This window comes from Poecilia formosa, unplaced genomic scaffold (assembly GCF_000485575.1).
Source record: "Poecilia formosa unplaced genomic scaffold, Poecilia_formosa-5.1.2 Scaffold114, whole genome shotgun sequence".
NCBI lineage: Eukaryota > Metazoa > Chordata > Actinopteri > Cyprinodontiformes > Poeciliidae > Poecilia > Poecilia formosa.
This window is the reverse complement of record NW_006800053.1, coordinates 1323897-1348236: the sequence shown is the minus strand read 5'-3', so window position 1 is coordinate 1348236 and position 24340 is coordinate 1323897. Positions and strand designations below refer to the sequence as shown.

Genomic DNA, 24340 nt, shown 5'->3' with positions numbered 1-24340 from the left:
GTGAGAAAAACAGTCTTTATTTTTGTGTGTTTTTAACCTTAAGACTTCAACTGTAGGTTCAAATTCTGAGATATGAGCTGGTAAGTTTGAGACACCACAGGAGTTAGTGGCCATGATGGGTGAAAGCTGCTTTGACACGAATTGGTGCATTTCCTTCTAAGAGGTAATAAATATGTATCGAGATTTAGTTATTATTAATTTAGTGCAGAGCTAAAATGCAAATGGAAAATAACAGAAAAAAACGTTTAAAAACAACTCAAAACCACTTGTATTCATTTTTTTCACTGTTGGCTACGCTACACATCGACCTGTTGCCACAGCAACAGACTGACAGCAGCTCCACTAGTGTTTCAGGATTCAACACCAAAAAACATGCAAACATTTCCCACACAAAGAACAAAACATGACAGTATTACGTTTTCATGCTTGATGTATATTTTTGCAAATATTAATAAGTGATCATCTGAAAACAGCGCTGGTTGATTAGCTAATGTAAACACTTGCTACTAATGATCTGTCAGAGTTGGTGAGGGTCGCCTTTTTTGTTTTTAACTGAACCGAAACACCAAATTCCACAGCACATCTACATGTTAATCAAGTCATAGTCAAGCTAGCATATCTGACCTACTTCATTCTCCCTCACCATTTTTCTACTACTTAAAACTTATTTCTGACCTTGTTATCTATTTATCGTAGTTTTGACAACTAGTAGCAAAGCACTTTGTCCCTTTTTCTTTTATATATCACATGTATATTTTAGATTATATTGCCTTATGTTGGTAACTTGGCAGCTAAAACCGATGGTAGCATCTGCAGTCACCACATCCTTTGGGTTAGCTCTGTCTGTCTTTCTTGCAGCTTTTCCATGTCAAGCTGTCTATTGACTTCCATTAATGAATAAAAACCCCAAATATGACTTTGTTATATATTAAAATAGAAAATATTTTAAGCCACTTGTGGTTTTTTTCTTTTGTTTTTTTCTTTTTGCTTTATGTAACTGTAGTGTACAATAAATTTTTTGAGGGTCAATCAAGATCTCATCCTAAATCAACAGAGCTCCTCTTCCTGCGATCTTTGCGATCCGACTTGTGTTGTGTGGATAGTTTCACACCGAAATTAGAAGCAAACCCAGACAGTGACCCAGACGTTGCACCAAAGTTTCTAACTTGGATTCTCATCAGTTATTCTAGCAGTGCGTATCAGCAGAGCAGCTCCTCCTTGCTGCACCCTGTTCCCGTCGAGGATGTGAACGACGGTTCAGACGTAGTTCTGTTGAGCTTTTTTTGTTTTTTTACTGTGCTTGTTTTTCGTCTTGCTGCTTCTTCTTTTTGACACCTCTTTCCTCCCACGTCGAAGCAGCTTCCCGCAGCTCAGACCCACCTTGTTGGAAAAGCTTTTTTTTTGTTTTTTGAGAGAGCCGGGTTTGAACGTGACCGCTCTGCGTTTGAGGTGCTCGCCGACCTTTAACCCAGATTAGCATCGACTCGCTTAAGCCTGAAGCCCTCAACAGAGGCGTGGCGGAATGAGATGAGCTGCGATAACAAAGTTTACATCCAGTAAGTGCTTCTAAAATCCCTCTTATAGTGCTTTTTTTTTTAAAAACAAAGAACTTTCACACAAATAATCCCTCAATGGGATTAAAAACTTGCTGTGCTACTTCACAGACCACAGCGAAAATGATGAGGAAAATGCTCTTGATTTATTTTAGAATTGATATATCTCTTTTGGAAAAGGAAGTTCATGGTTTTCCCTTGTGATGCTTCACTTTTAATGCTCCGCTAATGTGGAACTAACTTCCAGAAAACTGCAAAACTGCCGAAACACTGACATACTTTGAATCAAGGCATAAAACTCAGCTGTTTAGAGTCGCCTTTGATGAGTAGAAAAAGGGACATTGATCAACATATTTGATCAATATGGCGATTTTGATGAAAATGTGACGTTTGCTGCTTGTTTTACAGTCGGTGACTTTATGATGTAAAGCAGTTTGAACTGCCTCCCGTCTGAAATGTGTTGAACAAATAAACTCAACTCGACCCATGTGTGATTTTTCACGTGAACATTGTGTGTGTAAAGTCAAATCTAGAGGCCGATCTGTGAACCCGGGACTTTCAGACTGCGACACAATGAGGACACAATGAGGCTTTAAACCGAGCAAACCCGTTCTCTCACACACACACACACACACACACACACACACACACGCTTCTGCTGTGATTTATTGATTAAATTAAAGTTCAAGGACAAATAGCTGCAATCAGCCACAGCAACAATTGTGGACGGCCCTTAAATAAGAATAAAAGGAAGCGTGCTACTAGCTTGCTTTTTTGAAAAGGAGTCTGCTTCTCTCTAATTACCCTGCAGATGAACATTTAAATCAGCAGCTCAAATTAGCTTTTAAGGTCACAGTGTAACAAATAAAAGAGAAAAAAAAAAGCTAATCGATTTTTTTTTATTTATTTTATTTATTTATTTATTTTTTTAAACTCACTTCACTCTTGAAGAACAACGTACGTCGCCTTATTTGGTGCAGCCATTACGGTAAATGAACAAACTAATTCCTTTTTTTTTTCTTTGATTCTACAGAAAATCCCCTCGGTCCTCACTTAGGAATTACCCACAAACCCGCTGGGTTTGATTGGCAGAAAGCGCCGATGCTGAGTGTTTAAATGATTCGGATTTGCTGAGTGAAGGCTTTTCCAGAGAGCGTGTCAATTAAATCGGCTGAAACCGGGCCGGACTGGAGTGATTTAAGCGGCTGTTGATTGAAATGATTTGAGCGGCGAGTCCAGTTTTTAATGTGCCGTCTTGAATTAAATTCAATCGCACTCCAAAGTTGTAATTGTCCATCCTGCCGCGCAATCCAAAGCCAATTTAGAAAAGCAGCCTTTCATCAAAAGACAAAAAAATTATATAGCTGGCATTTAATAACTTACTGCCGTGGCGATAAATCCCATCAGATCAGGAGCTTCGGAGATGCAGATTGGCTCTTTCCGAGCAGATTAATGGCTGCGTGAGGAGACGAGAAGTCCTACCTCAGCGCAGGGAGCCGTAGTTAAAACAGAAAAAACATGTTCATGGCCAAAATATGTCACTCAAAGGCGCAATAATACTCAAAGTTATTTAGAGCATCCTGTCCATTTCCTGGTGAGAACCAGAGAGAACCCAGCGGCGCATTAAAACTCGGACAGAGAAATGCTGCAGCAGGTAATAAACACCGGGTCATTCTCGCCGTGACCGACTGGCAGCTGAGACAAACGACCTCAGAGCTGAGGAAAAAAAAACTGTAAAGGTGAAGGAGGAAAATGTGGAAAATCCCACAGTCACCATTTGTCATTTTAATTGAATTTATTTCTTGCAGCTTTGGTCAGCATCCTTTATCTGTGAAACGTTCTCCGCTCTCTTGCTCAGCATGTGGGCTGTGCAGCCAAATTGTGTGATCAGAGTTTGGGAAAGTAAAGCTTCCTGTATTGTGCTGTCTCGCCTCGACTTAGACACAAAGTAGTGCCTAATTGGAAAACGTGGTTATCACATCCTCCCAGCAAACCAAATCTGAATTGTTGCAGTTTGATACCCTGAAATAAAATCCAAATGGAAGGTTTCTTCCAGTGTATTATAAGCCTGGCGGGCCACCAGGCTTTACTTGCGCCCCACCAGGCTGAACGTTGTTTATTTATGTGTTATAGTTTTTTTTTTTTTTTTTAATACACCAGTGACAGGGACTGAAAAGAAACAGAGTCACAGCACAAGTCAACAGTTGTGAAAACCAGTAACAGGACATGACGTTTTGTCCCAGAGTTAAAAATGTTCTCTAATAATTAGTTTATTGACCTTTGAGAGGACACACTTGAGTTGTTCTGCCATTTTTATTCTATCGGTCAACAATGGCCTACTGTACGCTGAGGTCAGTTTGAGTTTTTTGCGCCGAACTGTGTTCTCTCTGCATGTTGCCCCTCAACAATGTGGCCAGTAATGGGCCGAGGGGTCCGAAAGAAAAGCTTCGAGCTTCACTATTATTTATGGACTATTTATAGAGAGGAAAACCGCATGAAAGCACGCTGCGCCAAGGGAGACCGTCCATTATTTATCAACACTCTGTATGTCAGCTGAATACACCACTTACTCAATAGCTCTCTTGGCTCCATCTGTCAATAAACACACACACACACACACACACACACACACACACACACACACACACACACATGTGCTGATGCTGTGTCTTACCGGATGCTGCCCATCGTTCTCGGACCCTCTCATAACAATCGCCACGGGGACCAAGGTGCTGTTTGCGTGTTCTCAATCACTCCTCCATAGTGATTTTTTTGTCTGTGCATTTCTGCGGCTCGCCTGAATTATTCAAGGTTTTTTTTTCAATGGTTTGCTTCCTCTTATGTCCCCCAAAAACCCATCAGGATGAGGAGGGTGGTCTCTTACGATGGGAGGTCTGCGTTTTCTCTGAGAGGTTGTGGAATCACTCCACGCAAAAATGTTTTGGGGGTGAATTATTGAAAGCCTTCACAAAGCGAACAAACAGTCTGGTAATCTGTTCAGGACCTTTTTGACTTACCGTCGCTGGCTTAAAACTCTTGGTTGATCTCCTTGTGATTAACAGCTATTAATTGAGTTAATATAAAGTTGATTGATCTTATCGATCGTCTAATGATTAATTGAAAAGCAGCCATTTTCTGAATTACTTGAAATTTCTCGTGTCAAGAGCTTCGAGTGTCTTTCCATAAGGTGAAGGACAACACTGAATTTAAAAAACATAATTAAATTTTAACACTATTTTGTTTCAGCTGTATTAAGTACTGACTTAATAAACAGAAAGCTGCTGGTTTTCTCACATTATTAAACTTGAACGTGTTCATAAAACAAATACAACAAAAGATGAAACGATATGTGAAACACTTTATTCCCCATGGCATAATATTTTACTGCAATTATCTTGCAGTTTTTCTGCATTTTACTAACCACCACTTTTCTGTCATGCTGTTTTTACCTTTGTAGCAAATCAGTCATTTTTGCATGGATCGCTTTAGATGGACAAAAAATGAGGGGTAAATTTCTGCAAAAAATCTTGGAAATTTCCTAAGAAAAAAAGAAAATTTCTGAGTTTGAAAAGTTGACTCTGATTTTGAGATAAATTTTCTGAAAAGAATTAACTTACAAATTTGCGAGATTCAAAAGTCAAAGAATTTTCTACGATTATCCTTTTGCAGGAAATGTACTCCATTTTTATCTACAATGGCTCTAATGTGCCTTTGTAAAACCCGTCATGGAGCTCGACTGAATGACATCAAGGTAAAACTTAAGGAGGTTCCATTTTGCAAAAACAAGTTCATTTTGCATTCCACACTGTTTGCACCGTTTTTTTCTTTCCTGTTCTGGTATGGCCCCACCATCTTTATTCCTGTATCAACTGGCTCCAATTCAAGGTGACCAACAGCACTCTGTGCTGGATGGCGCCAAACTACAGCACTAAAAGAAAAACTGAAGCGGAAGGTATCAACTACTCAATTGGAACTAATTTTAATCGAACAAACGATTAATTATTATTTTTTTATTTTTATTTTTTTATTTTATTTTATTTTTTTTTACAGGCAGAATTTGTTCCTCCACCAAGCAGCTTTGAGCTGCAAAACAGTCGACCCCACCACCATTCATCACAGCCTTCTCTCTCTTCCTCTTTCTTTTGACTCCTAATATCAGTCCTCGTGAACTCTGGCCTCCTGCTGACGGTGCTGAGCCAGCGCCCGGGCTCTAAGCTACTGCTCAGCTGCTCTCTGTATCGTTGTCATTTATCTAAATCCTAGAAATCAATTACGTCGCTCCAAGGTGCCAGGGTGAGTTTTTTAATTTTCTCCCAGGCTCCTCGGGGCCTGGCACAGGCAACTCTCCTGGCACCAAGTCGTCTTACAGATTAGCCACCGGTAGACAGTTCTCAGGCTTTGCTTGTGTTTAAGATTAGCTGCTGCGCAGGTTTGTGCCCCGGTAGAATAGCCTCTGTTAAATATGCTAAATATTTCACTGTTTTTATTGTTTTGCTTTGTTACAGCTCCAAAACGTCAACGTACAATACTGAGATCCTGAGTGCAGACCTGCACAAAGTACTGCATAATTGTGAATGCTGCTGCATCCGATGCCCCTAAATGAAATCCAGTGTAACTAAACTATTTAAAGGCCCGTAATATTCCCTAAAAAAAAAAAAAAATTATGAAATGTAGAGTTCAGACATGACATAAAAATGAGGAAGTAAAGGGATTTAAGTGGATGTTGGTGTTTTATTCTGTTTTGTCTGGCTTTTACTGAGAACGCTGAATCTGGAAACATTGGCAGTCCTTTGATAATGACCTACGACCTTAAAAAAATAAATGCAGAGTCAGTTGTTTTAGTAATGTTAGCCATGCAAGCTGCATAAATTCTACTAATCCTTAAAGTAAGACGCCAGAGGTGGTTAAAATGTGAGCTCTGTGATTATTTTCTTTGTTTTAGAATAAGAGTAATCTTCAGTATATTAATTACATAGATTTATTTAACCCGCTAAAAATTTTGAGGCAATTAAACACTAACTTTGTATGGTGTTTCTGGTACGCCTGTAAATCTGACGCACGACATCTGCTAATGGCAACAGGCCACTAAGCTGCTTCTTTTGGCGTAGTAGGTGTTAATTTTTGTTTTAGAAAAACGATCTGATTGAACGCTTCTACGCTAAAAGGAGTTAGCCTATCAGCAAAGCCGTTCAAGCATCTAAACAGACGTCCACAGTCCACTTCTCTACAAAAGTATTTATTTAAGATGTTTCATTAAGGATCAGGAGTTAATAAAAAACTGAATGGGTTTCACTTTTCATCAATCTGATAAATCCAAATAACAAATTGAAAACAATAAATACCTTCACTGTTCAGCTCAGATGTCGATTTATTTGATAATTGTGCAGTAATAAAGGCTTTTTAAATTGGAAATGTCACTTATTTTGTCGATCAATGGTTCTCAACTAAAGTACTATTTCTTGTGAATGATTACAAACCCAGCAATTAACTAAGTTAAGTATTTTAATCGAGTCCCAACACTAACATAGACTGATAAGGATCAATCTGAGTTGGTCCCAATGCCAAGAAAATATATAAAAAAAATAAAATACACATTTGCTAAACGGTTCGTCTGGTCTCACCACAGGCCATTGTAAACGGCGCCTCTCTGCTAGCAACTCTTTTAGGTTTTTAAGAGTTTTGCTGACCCACAACAGCTGTGAAGTTTCAGTGGAGGAAGCTCCTTTTAAAACATTTATTTGATCATTTGTACTCAAAAACACATCAGTTTACAATTATCCCAGAACATAAATGGAAGAAGAACAAACGAGTACGAAGCTCGTTCAAGGCCGATTTAGTGTGGAGTCACTTTGTCTGCCAGTGTGGGAAGCAACAGGCCGACCATGTAATGGTCAAACTTCCAATTTAGCCACACTGCTTCTTTTTTTTTGTTGTTTTTTTTCTGCCAACATGCTCCCACTTGTCACAAATCACCACCAACTTAGCAGGGAGGCAAGCTGTGACATGTGCTGCTGCAAGGAGGATTAAGATGATGCCATTTTTTTATATATATATATTAATAAAATAAAGACAAGGCAGAGGTGTGGGAAAGGTGTCAGGATCCCACACATTGTTGCTACAGAATGCATATCCAACTGTGAAAGTGTGAGAGCTCCGTTTGCAGAATAAACACGGAGGCCCAGCATGTGTAAAAAAAAAAAAAAGAGATTTCACACCCTGCTTGTCTCCTTTTTTCTCCTTTCCTTCACTCCTTTCATCCTTTCTCTAAAAATAGCTCCTTTTGATATTTTTTGTTTTCCCTTTCCTCGCTCCTCCTCTGTTGCCTGCCAGTTTGGTTGCATTTTTATCAGGCATATTTTTTCTGACAGGCAATTTTAAAGATTGCATCTCCGTTTCGGAGCGACTCGTGGCGACTCCCGAGACGGACCCCCGGCCTGGCCCGGCCTGGCCCCACCTGGCCCTGCTCTGCTGGGGTCATTTTCACAACCTGTGAAACGATTTCAGTTACCAGCAGCGCTAACAAGCTTTGATAGGCGAGCTGGTATCTGAACATGATCGTTCAGACGGCTGAAGGCTAATCTGCACCACATGACAGTGAGCCTTTGAGCTCTCCCTCTCCTTCTCTCTCTCTCTCTGTCTCTGTCTCTCTCTCAGTGGGCCTCTGTGTTCCTGTACTCCTAACACACAGCTGACACCTTGCAATCTATTGACATGGCTGGACTGGGCTTGAATATCTGAGAGGTGATAAGCCCAACCGGGTCTGCACTCCGAGTTGTTTTGTTATCTCTGTGGAAAGATAGCCGTGGAATCCGCAAGCAGGTTAGTGGAAGAAAAACATGGAAGAGGAAAGCTTTGCTGCTTTGTATTAAATATCCAGATGTATTTAGTGATTTTATTTTACATTATCTTGAAGGGATAGTTGATATTGTTCAGGTTTGGTTGTATGGCGTTTTCATCGACCACATAATTTTTTAATCAAACGTTTTTGTGTTAGTTTGAGGTATTTCGCAAAACTGCAACGGAAACACTTTTTTTGTGTGACAGTAGTCACGCGATCAACAACCAGATGTTGCTACTGACGGAAACCACAAAAAAGAAGATGACAGGAAGTGGTAGGATGATGTTTTACCACACCAACAAACTAATTTACGTGCGAGTTTTAATTACATTTATTATTTAATGGAAACACAGGAATTGCCTAATTTTCTATTTCCGACATTAGTGAAATATCGGGAAACGCGGCTAGCATCTGAACTTTAGCATGCAACAGTCTGAGTCAAAATGAGATTAGCTCTCACCGGAGAGTTTGTCAAAACGAAAACAGTTCCAAAGCAGATTTCTACCGATCTTACAAGAAGCTAGATCTAAAATTACACAGCAGTTTGTAATTGACAAATCTTTTTTTTTTTTTTTTTTTTAATAAAGTCATAGTTGTTCATCAGCCCTTAAAATTATAACGTTACACTGAGCGGCTCCAATGTTAGTTGTTGTTTATAGAAAAGAAAATCAACCTTTTCTTCCCAAGCTTGACATTTGCTACCAATATAAAAGTAAGTTGCAGATTATCTTCTAGTAGAATATACATAGAACAGGAGATAAGGAAGGAGCACAACCAAAATTAGCTCAACTCTTCAGTAGCAACTAACCTCTGCTCTCTGTTGTAGCTAATATACGGAGCTGCCGATAACTCCATCGAAGCCCATGTCAAAAAAACAAAACACAAACCGTCTCTTTAAGAAGATCAGCTGTGTTGAGCTGTTCCAGTTTGGTGCTCCAACAAAGGAGGAGGAAAATACAAAGAAACAAGTACAAACCCCTGACCCTCATAGGAAGAAGAAAGGAGAATTGTATGTGCCTGATGAAGCAGACGCAGAAGGCAGGTCAGGTTTCAGTCTCAAGCATAATCTTAAATAGACTTAGCTTATATGTGAAATGCAAGGCGTCTTGTTTTGTATGCGCTTCACACACATCATGGACAAATGCAGACCGTCCACTCCACCTCCCGCCCCGTTCTTTCAGCTTGGCTTGAGAGTGGAGGTAATGGTGGAGGTGCCAGGCGGGGAACGGCAGCAGCCAGCAGGAGATCAGAGGAATTGTTAACGGAGCAAAACTGAGAGAAGCTCGCAGAGCGCAAATCTGTCAGCCCGGTCAGGTCGGCTCTTTGTCCGTGGTGAACCAGCCGATGTTTATTCCGACCCAGTCAGGGGTGAATTTTAAGCTTCTGTTAAGGGGGCAGCATTATTTGTTTCTCAGGCACATGGAGGCATTTTGTAGCACAATCAAGTAGCTATGTTAACCTACGTATATCAAATATGACTGGAAAAAAATTTGATTTCATAATTTTGCGCCTTGAAATTGGGCCTTTGTCTCTTTAAAAACTCCTGATTTTTCTGAAGCTCTGCCTTCAGGAAGTCATCACCACATGGCTCCTCTGTTAACCCTTTAGCAACAGTTTTGACCTGCGTTGCTCTGAGGAGTAGGTTGTATGATGCTAATTGTTGCTGGCTAGTCTGAAGGAGCCAAGAGGGGCAGGGCTGGTTTGTATGGCGGGAGCTCAAAGGCTTGAAGCTGCAGCTCAGAGGAGGAGCTTCACCTCAAAGGTCCAACCAGGCGGTTTGGAGAGCTGAATGGTTGCCATGGAGATTTAAGATTGCTCAAACATGCATGAAAGAATCAAGACGACACTCCAGGTGTGTTTTGATGAGAGAATAACATTATAACATGATGTAAAGCTCAAAGGAGACAATTTTACATAATACTGCCCCTTTGAAGAGACAGCAATTATTCTGTATGTAAACTTATGATCCTGAAGGCATTAATAAATCAGTGATTGACATATTCTTTCTCTTGTTATTGTGGCATTTGGTAAATAACAATATTTTTTTATAATTCTAACTGACCTAAAACAAGACAAATTCGGTCCAGTCACCTTCAAATAGTGAGGAAAAACATGTTTGTGTCTTTTTATGTAAACCTCTGGTTTGAGATGTGCTGTTTCTGTTTGGTGTTGCCTTGCTCGAGCCTTAACTGCACTTGTGCTACTCAAGCCCATAATTATCCAAATCCCTGTCAAGAGAAAACTGAATTTAACTCCCACCATTTTCTCAAGGTAATTAAAGTTCATTACTTTGTTTTCTTTCTGGATCTGGTCTCAGCTTTGTGCTTTTCCATAGAAGAGCAGAAAATGGCAAATCCATCCAGGGAGGGTTCAGTGTTTTAACCTTATATGTATCAGCTTGAGAAAAGTACTTTTTTTAAAACTACAAATCCTTGCAAAAAATATTCATAGTTCAAGTTTTGTTGTTTGTTGACGTTATAACCACAAAGTTTCATGTATTTTATTGAAACTGGATGTGGCAGAACAACACAAAGCACCATTTTATATGTAAAAATGGTTCTAAATATTTTCACAATCAGTCACAAATAATCCCAAGGACATTGGTTCCTTTCAGAGTGGACAGAAATCATACGTGGGGTACCACAAGGTTCAGTTCTGGACCCCCCTCCTATAAACATCCACAGGTACAGGCTCCCGCTAGCTCAGGTTATAATAAGTAATGCAGATGATATACAGCTCTACATTACAGGTGACTCTGAACCCACCAAAGCCCCGAATAAATGTTTAGAACAGATAAATGTGTGGATGTGCCAAAACTTTCTCCAGCTGAACAGAAACACAACTGAAGTTATTATCTTTGGATGTAAAGAGGAGCGATCTAGAGTCAATGCGCAGCTTTAATTATTACAGCTAAAAACCAGCGATCAGCCCGAAACCTGGGAGTAGTGATGGACTCTGACCTGAACCTTCATAGCCACATTAAGATGGTTACAAAGTCGGCCTTCTATCACAGCCTTTGTGATAGAAAGTCACACTCTGAAGAACATCTCCAGGATTAGAGGACTGATGTCTCAGCGCGATCTAGAGAAACTCATCCATGCGTTTATCTACAGTCGCATTGATTACTGCAACAGCGTCTTCACAGGTCTGACTAATAAATCAATCCTCCAGCTGCAGCTGATCCAGAACGCTGCTGCTGTTCTCACTAAAACCAGGATAACTAAAACCACTTAACACCAGTTTTAAAGTCCCTTCACTGGCTCCCTGTAGCTCAAAGAATAGACTTTAAAACACTTAGTTTATAAATCACTGAGTGTTTCAGTACTAAATACGTTAAAGATCTGCTGTTGTCATAGCAACCTTTCAGAACCTCTCAGGTCCTCTGGTTCTGGTTCTGCTCTGCATCCACCAGATCCAGAACCAAACATGGAGAAGCAGCATTCAGCTTCTATGCACCACAAATCTGGAACAAACTATCGAAGATAAACCCCGCCTTTAGGAGTTGCCTTTGACTCATAATCACTGCATCATTGATCAATATGTTTGATTTTCTTGACCATTTTGATGATGATATTTGACAAAATGTGATGTTTGGTTACTGTGTTAAGTGTTTAAAGTGTAAAACACTTTGAAATGTCTCACTGCTTTACAAATGAACCTGATATAAATGACATTTTGTTGTTGTAAAGTGTCAAATACTTTTGCGAGGTTCTATATAAACTTTACTCTTACTTAGTGTGGTTATGAGGAAACCCTTGTAATCACTGGGCTATTGTCTGTCCCTCTCTGTCTACAGCACCCCGTCCCACACTCGTTTGGTGACCTTGCAAGTCTTTCAGTAATCAGTCTGCTTTTTTCTGCTCCTCTTTTATCTCCATCCAAGGCCAGCCTCTCTGTTGTAGGTGTACAGATAAAAGGGAACAGACAGGAGGAGGGTTTGTGGGGGTTAGAGTTGTGTGAGGTCAGTCCTCTCTGCTTCCTCTGAACTTGAATTTATTGCTAAAATAAAAGCTTCACGACCTCAAACTGCTTCTTGCACATCAGCATAACGCTTCTCTAACTTATCAGGTGACATTATTTTAAGCGCACGCCGCTGTGTTCACGGTGACCTCCCCTTGTGCCGCAGGGTCCCGGCGGAGCTGACGAGGTGCCGTGTCCCGACCCAATCCCGTCCCAGCAGCCCAGGGCCCAGCACAGCTTCGTCCAGGAGCACTTCCAGGCTCAGTACAAGTGAGTTTTGTCCTCCACTGCAAGCACACCACCATCACATCTGCTTCGAATAAATCCTGCGACACGGCAACAAAGGAACAGCGGGGCTCTTACGGCTACCCGGTGATTTCCCCCATGAAGAGCGTGGGCGTGTGAAGCACTTGTTGATGGATTTTTTTATTTTATTTTTTTTATTGTCCGAGAGTGGCTTGGTTGTTTGGTACATCATGTGTTTGATTTTCTCCTAGAAGATTTGTGTGCTCTGTATTTGACCAGCTCAGAGAGGGGTGTCTTTTATTGTGCCTGAACCAAAATGCCAGCAACTCCCCCAACGTACTAACCTGTTATTTGATTTGAGTTATGTTTTCCATACAGTATTTGGTGCTGTTGTGTTTTTCAGATTGTCTAAATGTCAACTCAAAGGTCATAACTTATAAAGCTACTTGCACACAGGCAAGGTTCACATTGTTGTGACTTTTAAAGGGATAGCTTGGATTTTTTTTTAGAGGTTTAAAATACCATGTGTGGTTAGTATTTTATACTTTTTTGTTTAAGTCGTCAGCTTAGATAGAGAGAATTTCTGGTGCTTCATTATTATTATTATTAAACATAGTGAGACTTTGTTCCGTAATGCACACAGAGGAGGCACTGAAATCCCACATTTATAAAATACGAATCAATGAAAAACACACTCTGAAATATTTGAATGCACACGATTGGTAAGGATTTATCCTGCTGATGTTAGCTAGCTGTTGTACTGACAAACATCACATCTCTGGTAGCTTCACAACAACACATGCCAGGAGTAACAGATGAGATTATAAATATCTAAACTATTAGTTTGGTCTGTATTCAAGCCTGTAGAAAAAATGTGCTACCATACTCAAAAAGTACCAACCATGCTAAGGTGAATGTAGATCTCACAGCTTGGCATGGCACATTGAATTATGCATTTTCACTATCAAACACCCAATTTGAGGTACTTCAAAAAATCACAGATTAGGCTTTAAGTCGTACAGGATGAGATGTAAGCAAAGTCCAGCTGATTTCTATTTAACCAAATATGGTCACAGATTGTTGGACCTGGAAAAAAGCCTGCACTTTCTTTTATAGCTCATTAAGTAAAGTTCAAACCAGAATATGATGCAATTTTTTGTGGTTTTTAAAGCAATTCAGAGCTTGCTATCAGAAACCAACCCGTGAAATCATTAGACTCTGGGTCAGTTTAACCTTTTCCCAATCGGTTTACTCATTTTGTTGCCATTTGCGCTTTTCTTTTTTTCATCTCATTTCATTTAATCTATTCAAACTGTAAATCGACATGCTGAACCCATGTGGTCAACCCAGCCCGTATCAGCTTATTTTTCTTTTAAGCTATCTCTAAAAAGATTTAGCTATGTATATTTTGACTTACAATATTATAGCCATAGAAATACACAAATTTGACATATAGTTTATTTCACCCTATATTGTTTGACTATTTCAAAAATGAAGCTTTCTGGCACTTTATCAAACCAAAGTACATTTGATTTTGAACCAGTGTCACGTTTTTCCACTGGAAGAACGACGTTCCCAAACACCAAATCTGGTTCTAATGGGCACTGTGGAGCACCCGGTTCTTCAACAGGAACCGTGACGTCACCCATTGCGTCACCCAATGGGTTGGTCAAACCGAAGACAAAGAAACAACAAGGACTGCAGCAAACGGGGACCACAGACACATTCATGGTGTCCGCCATCTTGCTCCTAGGTTTTTCTTCCGGGTTGTGTCATCAACGCCCCCTGTTGACACATGATTGGTTCCCAAAATGGATGGAAACGGGCATCATCTCTCTACGAAACAAGAATCAATGGTTGTCAGAGAGGATAAGAAACGTCCCCTGGTCAGTACCTCACACTCAGCAGCTAAGAAAGATTCTAGCTTCCTGCTCCACTCCAAACTGCTACATCCGACTTTTCTGCATATTAAAATGATCCAAACTACAAAACTACAACGTGACAAAGCGGCATTATGTGAGTCTCTCCTAGGTGAGAAGAATTGTATTCATAACTCTCTGCTGTGCCTTTACTTGTGCTGAAATAATTAGCATACTTAACTGTGCCAGTGGCCAAGTTTTTTTTTATGTTTTCATAATAGTCTGTTAATGCCTCTGTAATTCGTTTCATAGGGAGATTTTCTGTAATCTGCTCTCGTAATCACAAATGCATTTAGCTGTAAACCAGTAAGGTTATCAGCACACAGCTGGAGGTCCTCATGGCTTCCATTAGTCAGAGATCGAGGAGATAAAAATAAAGCAGTTATTATTAGACACTGTGTATCTGTTGGATGGGGATTTTTTAGCTCTTGTCTGAATGTTTGGTCTGGAACATTCACTTTCTTTTCACTTTTATTATTGGATCACATACAAAAGTCTACACACCTCATGTAAAGGAAAACATCAGAGTTCAACTTTCATATGGTGTATATTTCTGTACAATTTCACTGGTCAACAAATAATAATAAAAATCCAAGTTGCACACCATTAAACTTATACTTGGATGAAACGCCTTCTATTTAATTTCAGCATTTATTCTTTACTGGGAGTGCATGGGCTTTCCACGTCTTTACTTGGCCATATTTCCCCCACTCTGCCTGGTAAAAGATTAGCTAAGAGATTTTCGTGCAGAGAAGGGTTCAGACATTTTATATGTTTGGTTGAGCTGCGTTCCCTTCAAGTTCATTATGTAAAAAACATTTTTTATCTCCACAACACTGACCACATGATATGCACAGTGGTGGGCGCCGCTAGCTAAACAGTTATCTGTGCTAACCCTAAAGCACTAAACACAAACATTAGTTCTGCTAACAAGCTACACCAACATGGTATTTAATGGAAGCTAAACCGCTACTGACCATGTGTCAATGCAATGCTGTGTATCGCCCTCAGCAGGGTCAGATTGGTCATTACACATCCACCTGTTTGTGCTTCAGGAAGTCATTGTTAGAAACAGACCTTTCACTCATGCTTTTAGTTTTATAGTTGTTGAGCTAATTTAGCTAAATGATGACGGTAAATTAGCGCTTTAGAATTTATGTGGAAAAATTACTTAAGGGAAATCTAAGCGTTTTCCAAGTTAGCTGAAGCGCTAATTGAAAAATCAGCTCCGCTATTAGCACATTAGCGGATTAGCCGATGTGTGTATACCACCTTATGCGGACGATGCTTCTTTTACACTCATCTCCTGACTGACACTTTCGTCTAGTGAGATTATTGTTCAACAACTTATTTCCATATTTCTAATGTCTATTTTTATTATTTTCGTTTTCTTGTCGTCGTGACGTGTGCTGATGCCTTTCTTGGTCACACTTGTGAAAGAAATCTTGATCTCAACAGTGTTTTTATCATTAGGGTTTTAATAAAATTAAAAATGTTGACCCGTCCATTGAAGACAGCTGAACTTCACTTCGACTTCATTAGGTTCTCCATAAATCACAACTGTTATGTACCCAGAAACACATTAAGCTGAAATCGAATCAAAATTTGCTTCAGAAAATTATTTGTCTCGGGGTGATGTGCACACTTACGCAACCAGGTTACTTCAGATGTGGTTTTGTTTTTCAGTCGCATGCTATATATGCCAGATAAAAAAGGTAGAAAATGCTCTAAGCAGTCACATTTTTTTTACCTCAAAGACCTTACACAGCCCTTTGAGAGGTGCTGTAGGTGACATCTTTCTTAGATTCGCCCTCTATTGCTGACAACTCATACCGCTAAACACTTTATCCAATAAACCGTTCAAGAAGCTGACCAATTACGACAACGTTGGATCTGATCTGACGGAGGTTTGCAGCCGTTCTACGCAGAGCAGCTAATGTCCCTGCTTGTCTGCGCCGCCTTCCATCTGCTAATTCCTCGGGAAATTGACAGCTCCGTGTGACTACCAGTAATACATCTGTTGGAGCGCGGCTCTTAATTGCCAACCTCGCTGTCAAATGTTTCAGCGGTGACACGTTGGGGTGTGTCTTACACAGCAACAAGCACAATTAGCAGGCTTGCAGGCAAAATCTGTGCCTCCCGTCTCCCACTCAAACACCGTCCCAGCCAAGGAGAGTGGGTGAGATGGTGCAGAGAGAAGAGTCAGAGTCTGTTTTTAAGATTAGAACAACAAAACAAAAAAACCTGTAGACAACGTGTATCAAGCAGGGTGAAAACAAATACCAGTAATCACCAGGAATCGACTCAGATCAAACACTTCTTGACTTGTGTCCTGCTTTCCTCCCGCTTGTGTAACGTTTCTCCATGCAGTGTCCAGCGTGAGGCAATGTCTGGAGTTGACGGACTGGAGATTTATTCCTGTAATAGCCTGGTTTGTCCAGTGTATAGTCATCGCAGCCATTAAACATGCCCAAACATGTCAAATCACAGCCAGAGCCAGAGGAGTCAAGCGATATTTCATCTTAATTTGTTTTATGCCGTCATAATATGGACCAGGTTGTATTGGATTAATTTTGTTAGATTTGCGATTCATTTAGTGAAATATGTTGATTCATTTTTCTGTTATAAAATGCACATACTTTCTGTCAACACTTATGTATTTATATATGTATTTATACTCCTTGAGAGAAGTGCTCTGGGCAAATTAGACCAAATTAACCTATTAGGCCAACATGAAACACACTTATGCTGCAATGGACGATTCAGATCTAAGCATATCCATGTGTTTGAATGACGTAGTCAAAGTACTGACCTAAACTCAGAGTGTTTTCACGTCTGATAGTCCGGTAGACTCGGTTTGATTGAGGACCAAAGCTGGTGAGATTCGCTTTCACACTGCGCTGTGTGAAACGATCCAAACGTTTGAAACCTGTTCCCCTCCTCGACTGTGGTGGCGCTGCACCAACAACCACTGAAAGAAACGACACGGACACCTCTGAAAAAGACATGAGATCAACTTAGTTTTCCGTAAAATGTAAACAAAACTGGAGTAGGGTCAGATTCTATCGGTTGTAGGATTTCTCTGTCATTGTTGGCAAAATATGACAAGTCACTTCTCCCATGTTTTCTGGTTGTATTTACCCAGAATGCCCTGCTCTATTGTCTGTTTCTGGTCTCCGGTCCGCTTGGGATTCACATATGCATTTTGAACCACTACAACCGAACTGAGAATAAGTTTGTAGACGGACCAGAGTTTGCTTTATTTGGCCCGCATCAGAGTTCGATTGCGTGTTCACACCTCCCCAAGCGAACCAGACTTTCTCTGCAAACAAACTAGATTTCAATTAAAGTGGACTAAACAGTGCTGGTGTGAATGCACCCTAACACCCCACATCTCCCTGAATGCAGCAACCCCATGGTGAAACATGGGGGTGAAAAATTTCAAGTGTTATGTGATTACTTTCACAAGGCACTCTACATGTGATCCTCTTTAACCTTTTAATGACGAATCTTAAGACATGTTTTAAAGATGGAAATCTTTCATTCAGCTGGTCGACTCGACATATTTGAGCTTTGTAAATTGTACGCAGTCACATGAAAGTGTCAGTCAAGCGCTGCTCACTGCGCTGAAGCCAGGCGATGGGCAGCCAAGTGTTTCAGATTACAGACACGCCGCGGCTTTAGTGCAGCTCGTCTTACTCCGGTGGCACTTTTCCCTGAAATGCCCTCCGCCGTTTCCTTCAAATCAGTCAAATATTGTTGTTCTCTTCACAAATACGTTGTATTTATTTACCTCGTTTGTAGGCTGAGTATTTTTCTTCAGTTTACGTCTTGAGCACAAATTACCGAAGCAAATAAAGACCTTTTTTTTTTTTTTTTTTTTTTTACTCCCGTTGCTGAAATAAGTGAACGAATACATGTAAACAGTGCGTTGTGCCGCCGAGTTCAAATCCGTGCCACTGCAAAGCGTCGAGCCCGCAGTCTCTTCAGCATGGCTGCGTCTCAGACAGGGGGGCGCGAACCTCTCAACCTTGGCACGCTTACTCCATTAGAGCATCGCTGGAATATCACCTCATCCGTTGGCGCTTTTCCCTTTTCTTCTCCTCTCTCTTTTGGCGTTTTAGAGCTGGACAGGGCGCATCTATGTTTCAGTGGAGTCTGAGTGAGATTTGTATGCATGGAGGGCCGTCGCCCTAACTGTTTCCTGGCGAAAATAAGACATCCGTGGGGCAGCCGTTCTGCTCTGCCAAGAGGGTTAGATCCACTCAGAGCCCTTGTCAGCTGGGTTTGCTTGAATAGAGCTTTATTTACCTCCTCCCAATCTGCTCCCCTGTAAGCCTGTCAGAAGGAGAAAACATTTGATCAAGTTATTTACGGTATGTAAAGATCCACAAAGGCACACATTTCACAAATCTCTCTTTGCTACTGCAAAATAAGAGGAGGGATAGGTTGTTGAATTATTTAATATACTATCTGTGTATATTTTTACTATCAATGTACACTGACGGGGAAAAAAACACATCTGAGAAATTAAGTGGATTTCCACTTCAAGATACCAAGATTTTCAAAAGCTCTTTTAAAATCAAAAATCTGTTAATCCTCCTGTATGAGTATTTTGGTTGATGACATCACAAGAGGCAAAGGATTTTGAGCGGAGCAGCTGCCATTTGTCAACACCATGGCAAATTTTTCAAAGTCAAACTCAAAGAGTTTGTGTCCGGCGACACCGAGGTAACGATAAACGGAGCTGCGGACGACGAACTGGATGGAAACGGAGACGTGACGATGATCGTCCTTACTTTAACTGGTACATATCGCTTTAAAGTCATGTGTGGTGAAGATATGATACATTAAACTGCATTTTGGATTGTAAACCAATCAGTCTTACAATGACAAATCAGTTCCATGACCTCTAAATCAGTATAAAAGATTATTTTTTGACATTAACAATGGCGTATTAACGTCACATGTTTAAAACAGAGTTTTTACAGTATTTATTTTGGAGGTAGTTTTGCTTCAGTTTGAAGGAAAATCAGCTTATCATTAATATTCTTAATGGAGGATCCTTTAAATCACTCATGGTAAGATGTGCTCCTGACTCACCCTGCAGTTGCAACAAGCGACAAAATGGAGCTAAAATATGTAACACAAAAAGCTAAATAGGACAGAAGTTACTCTGCTTACTGAAATGATGGTCTTTAAAAACAATAGCAGTAAATTACACAATCCAGGTATTATTTTTTTAATGTCCGATCTAAACTAAGTGGAGCCGTTTAATTACATTCTTCATATGTGACTATGGGAGACACAGTCGGTGTTTTATTTTTTATTTACCGTATTTTCCGCACTATAAGGCGCACCTTCAATGAATGGCCTATTTTAAAACTTTTTTCATATATAAAGCGCACAGCATTATAAGGCGCATAGAATAGACGCTACAGTTAGGGTTGCCACCCGTCCCATATTGAACCGACACGGGACGCTATTTGTTCCGTACTCTACAAATGTGGATGTGTAATAATAAAGAATGGGTCCCCGAGTATTTTATAGAGTAGGCTGCCCAAGTCATTGTTTCACTCACGGTGTTGGTGTTGCGATATTGTGCCCAACTGCTTTCTGGGTAACACAGACCAATCGACAGGCTGCCGCCGCAGTCTCTGTCTCTCTTCCCCCGGCTTTAAATGTATAGGGGCTGGTCCCTTGGTAACCCTAGTCGAAGCCACTGCAGAGAAGAAGTTAGATATTAAGTGCAACAGAATAGCCCATGTCAACATCATTTACAAATTATCGGGTAAAAATATAATATGACTTTCTTTTTTTTTTCTTTTTTTTTGACGCTGTCAGTCAAAATGATGGATCACAAAAAAAGTCCAGTGTGACCTCTTGCTGAAGCAAATCTGAAGAACAATGCTAATGCTAATGCTAAAGCTACAATGTTCCAATACAGGCCGAAAACATAAGTTTGTGTGTATAGATGAGCAATGAAAATATTATGACACTGATAGAAAATCCAATGTTTTCTAAGTGTACATGGGTCTCTCAGAAGTTTTAGTACTAAACGTTAATCTGGCATGGACCTGACCATCTGTGATATTAAAAGAGCGCCTAAATTGGGTGAGACGGTTTCACAGTTAACTTTACGTTCTTTTCTTTTTTTTTTCTTTTTTTGTTGCTACTAATTAAATGCGACCACAATCAGAGCGGTTGGTGACCCCAAAGTGACCCGCATGTGCAGAAGAACGTCAAGATGCTGTCGAAGCACTGTTTATGGAAGCAATAGCTGACGATGCCGTCTAAGAATAAAGTTTCTTTAAGTAGTTAAAGAAACATTTGAATGATGAGCTGAAACATTGAAAGGACTGAAAAAAATCCGTCCCTGAAGCCGGCGCCAGTTTTCTGAAGGATCCTTTTGTCTGGACGTACAGGAGGAAGTCCTCACAGGCAATCAAGTATTTCACTGCTTGTCCAGCAATTAAAAACCTCACAGATGACTGGAAGAAGAGCCGACTCTTCGCCTCACTTGAATGAAATTCTTTTGAGAGCAGCAAGGCTCTCTTCAGAGCTTAAAGCTGGAGCATAAAAGGACAATGGCTGCCTTTGAGCAGCTTTTTAGAAGTTAGAAGAAGTTGCTCGACTGGATGTAGAGCATGTTTCTTTTTATATATACATAAAAAAAGAGTTGCATGAAAATGTTGCAAACCTACTGTAATGTCAGGATTTTTTTCCATTTTTTATTTTCTTAAGGCATTAAAAAAAGGTAGGAAAAAAAATTTTGTGAAAAAATTTTTTTTTTTTAGGTGATCGATTGTAATTTTCTCAAAATACAAAGTTGTTATTTGAAAAAAAAAACATCAGTCGTATTGTTCTTTAGGGGTTATCTGATGTCACAATATGTGTTTTTTTTTTTTTTTTTTTGTTGCAGTTGCGTTGGCGAGACGAGATGCTCTGCATGCCCTGACCCACAACATGCTATTTTTTTTTTTTTAGCCTACAACAGTCGTCTACAGTAGAAGGAAGGACCGTGTCGGTTGTCGTGCTTTTTTTGTCCGTTTGCCATATTGGATTTAACAAAAATAATTTCTTGCATGTGCAGCTGATGGCCAGTAGTTGATGGTGTATTTAATGATGCATTAGTGTCCACTTCAGTGGTCTGTGTGCATTTATAACATAAATATCCACAAGAAGCGGAAGAAAATGGCTTTTAGGTAGTTGTCCACCGTAGTGACCACTACGCATGAAAGGGTTAATAACAAATGTCCTATAAAGAAGCTTCTCCCAGTTGTTCTCTCCAAACAAAATGATGTCCTGTCTTTCACTGTGATGTCACAAACGTTTTTATTGTAGTCTCAATTCTCGCAACATACATTAATTACACTCTGTGTTTTATTGCTGCCGGGTCGTTCCACACTCAGGCCTGTTCTCTCTTTATGTACAGCCTGGAGGGTCGTGCATCACATCACCCCACGGTTCCAGATTTATGCCACCCATGATCCTAGTCTTGGAAGTGAAATGCAGGAGCAGAGGAAATGCATCACTCCCTTGTTGACTCCATTGATATATCACTTCCCAAACGGGTGACTGGGGCTCCTGCTTTCAGTCCGACCACAGAGGCAAAATATATGGAGTCGGACCGCGTGAGCGGACGTCCCAGTCCCACAGTCGTTCCACTTTCAGTCACATTGTAACCCTGAGGAGTCACAAACTTCTTTGCCAATTAAACAAACAAGAAGAAGAAGAACAAATACGGAGAAAATAATATAAATGTCCCTTATTGTCCCACATTGGGGAAATTCAGGTGTAACAGCAACAAAGAAACAAGTAAATCTAAAGAATTATGCTAACGCTAATGCTACGCTATAATGTCTTCTTAACATGTATATAAAACCTCATGGTTTTTCAAAAAAACACTGATTTCTGAACTCTTCCTGAGTTAAAACATTAGTTTTGTTGTTTCTAAATGAATATAAACTTGTTTTCTTTGCATTATTTGAGGTATGGAAACATTGCATCTTTTCTGTTATTTTGACCTTTTCTCATTTTCTGCAAATAAATACAAAATCTTTGCTTGGAATTTCAGATGCATGTTGTCAGAAGTTCATAGAATAAAAGAACAACGTTCTTTTTACTATGAAATGAGAGAAATTGATCAGTTTTAAGTGGTCTCTTCATTTTTCCAGAGCTGTATTGTATATCAAAATATCTAAAAATAATAATAAAAAAGCAAGTTAGGAATAGTAACATGGTGTGGAGTAAAGGCAAAATTATAGCGTAATCTAAAATATACTTCAGTCCAGGGAATGTGCAACTGAGTAGGATATTTTTTAAAATGGACATGTATTAGAGTATTACAACAAAAGACTATTTACAATATATGAAAAATAAAAAACAGAGAAATGCAAATAGCACCAGGAATGTTTTTTAAAAATCAGTAAAAACTATGCAAATACCAGCAGGAATCTAAACACTTATTGATTTTTTTGGGGATCAGTGACGGTATAGAGTCTAACAGCTGGGAGGAAGGATCTCCTATTACGCTCCTTTGTGCACCTCGGATGCAGCAGCTTCTTGTATGGGGGTTCTGATTAAATATGGTGCCTTGCAAAATTGGTCAAAAACCCTTAAATATTTTCATATTCAGAGCATTTATTGGGGTTTGGAGGTAAATTTTCCAAAGACTCCACCAGAAAGACGACCCTCAATTTCACCTTTAATATGTGTGAAGCTGGTAGTGACGCACTGTAAAAGTTGCTTCTACAATGTGCTGACCCAGGAGTCTAACACTTGGCATGACTTTGCGTGAAGCCAAAAATTCACAACAATGATTGACGCCATGTTGCCCATGTTGATATTTTCTGTTATAAAAATGAAAAGTTGATTTTGTCTTTTTTTTTATTTTTTATGTTCACATCCCTTTAAAACGCTGCTCTACGTCTCCAGGCTATTCATTTTAGTTTGTGTTAATCTGTTACATAAAATCCAGATTAAAAAAAACAAACATTGATGTTTGTGGTTGTAACATAAGAAAATATGGAAACAATGGGCTTTCTTAATTTCATGTCCAAAAAGTCTTAACGCATTTTTTCGTACTGCTTGAAATTACTACCTGACTGTCATAAATCATTTAGCAGGTTATTTCTGGCGCTTTCATTCATTTCTGTGCGTTCAGATGTAAAGAGGGAAAGTTGTCTTCACTTCTCACAGAAAGTGATGCAACAAGATGGAAACCTTTTCTGGTACCCCTCCCCACACCCACCTCCTCCCTTTGCCCTCCAGGGGCGCAGCTTGTACTAATTCTGACCCCCCCCCACCACAACCCCTCCGTTCACATCCATTGCCTCTGTGATTCATCAGCTGTTGCATCACTCATCGTTTTCCTTTCTCACAATCAGATCAAGGCGTCGCAGCGGAACAACGGCTCCGTTTTCACTGCGTTCGCGGTTAAACTCCTTAACCGGTAGAAGGTCTTTGTGTGTGTGTGTCGGTTCAGAAATCAAATAAAGTTGTGTCTTGTTTTCCTCAGATCTTCCCTGACGTGTCCCCACTGCCTGAAACAGAGCAACACCTTTGACCCTTTCCTCTGCATCTCGTTACCCATCCCTCTCCGCCAGACGAGGTGAGCCGACTCTCTTTAGGCTGACATTTACGTGCCTGCTCGAAAATACAACCAGCGTAAAGGTGGAGGTCTCTCACAGGTTACCAATTGAAAATAACAAACTATCGGTTCTTTAAGGAACTACCTGAGTGTTTTCATAGAGGTGGATATTTTGCAAGGAGGGAAAAGTTTGACTAAAGATGGAAATAGAAAACTCTGTAAGGTTTAGGAA

At 40.0% G+C, this 24340-nt stretch overlaps 1 protein-coding gene across 1 annotated transcript in view; it reads left to right on the top strand.

The window, feature by feature from the left end:
* Positions 1-24340, top strand: part of usp43b (ubiquitin specific peptidase 43b) — an 86726-nt gene that overhangs the window by 28504 nt on the left and 33882 nt on the right. The window contains exons 3-4 of the mRNA XM_016675478.1: positions 12518-12621; positions 24037-24129. Coding sequence (XP_016530964.1) covers positions 12518-12621; positions 24037-24129 — 197 coding nt within the window. The remainder of the gene's footprint in view (positions 1-12517; positions 12622-24036; positions 24130-24340) is intronic.